General features: G+C 61.6%; 1 protein-coding gene across 1 annotated transcript in view; it reads left to right on the top strand.

Annotated features, from left to right (window-relative positions):
• The window catches only part of ZRSR2 (zinc finger CCCH-type, RNA binding motif and serine/arginine rich 2), a gene marked incomplete at its 3' end in the record, with an annotated part of 25,408 nt that extends 25,064 nt beyond the window's left edge, over positions 1-344 (top strand). Inside the window, exon 10 of the mRNA XM_077761698.1 lies at positions 52-344. Coding sequence (XP_077617824.1) covers positions 52-344 — 293 coding nt within the window. The remainder of the gene's footprint in view (positions 1-51) is intronic.
• Positions 345-349: the final 5 nt, after the last annotated feature.

The following is a 349-nucleotide window of genomic DNA, read 5'->3' as shown; positions in this document are numbered from 1 at the left end:
AAAGGGTCGAGCGCCAGCAGTAAATGGTGTTTCCTCACTGTGCCCTGGCAGGTCTGTTTGAAATACAGCAGTGTCCGCGAGGCAAGCACTGCAACTTCCTCCACGTGTTCCGAAACCCCAACAACGAGTTTTGGGAAGCGAACAGAGACATCTACCTGTCTCCGGAGCGCACCGCCGCCTGCTTTGGCAAGGGCCCGGACCGGCGCGAGAGGCCCGGCCACCACGACGACTACTACGGGCGGCCCAGGAGGCGGAGGAGCCCGAGCCCGGCGCATTCCTACAAGAGAAATGGGGAAGCCGAGAGGAAGAGGAGAAGCGGCCACCGGGGGAAGAAGTCTGACAAACACCC

The sequence above is a fragment of the Crocuta crocuta genome, unplaced genomic scaffold, assembly GCF_008692635.1.
Source record: "Crocuta crocuta isolate KB4526 unplaced genomic scaffold, BGI_CrCroc_1.0 scaffold657, whole genome shotgun sequence".
NCBI classification, from domain to species: domain Eukaryota; kingdom Metazoa; phylum Chordata; class Mammalia; order Carnivora; family Hyaenidae; genus Crocuta; species Crocuta crocuta.
The sequence above is the reverse complement of the archived record's forward strand: the minus strand, read 5'-3'. Positions and strand labels throughout refer to the sequence as shown.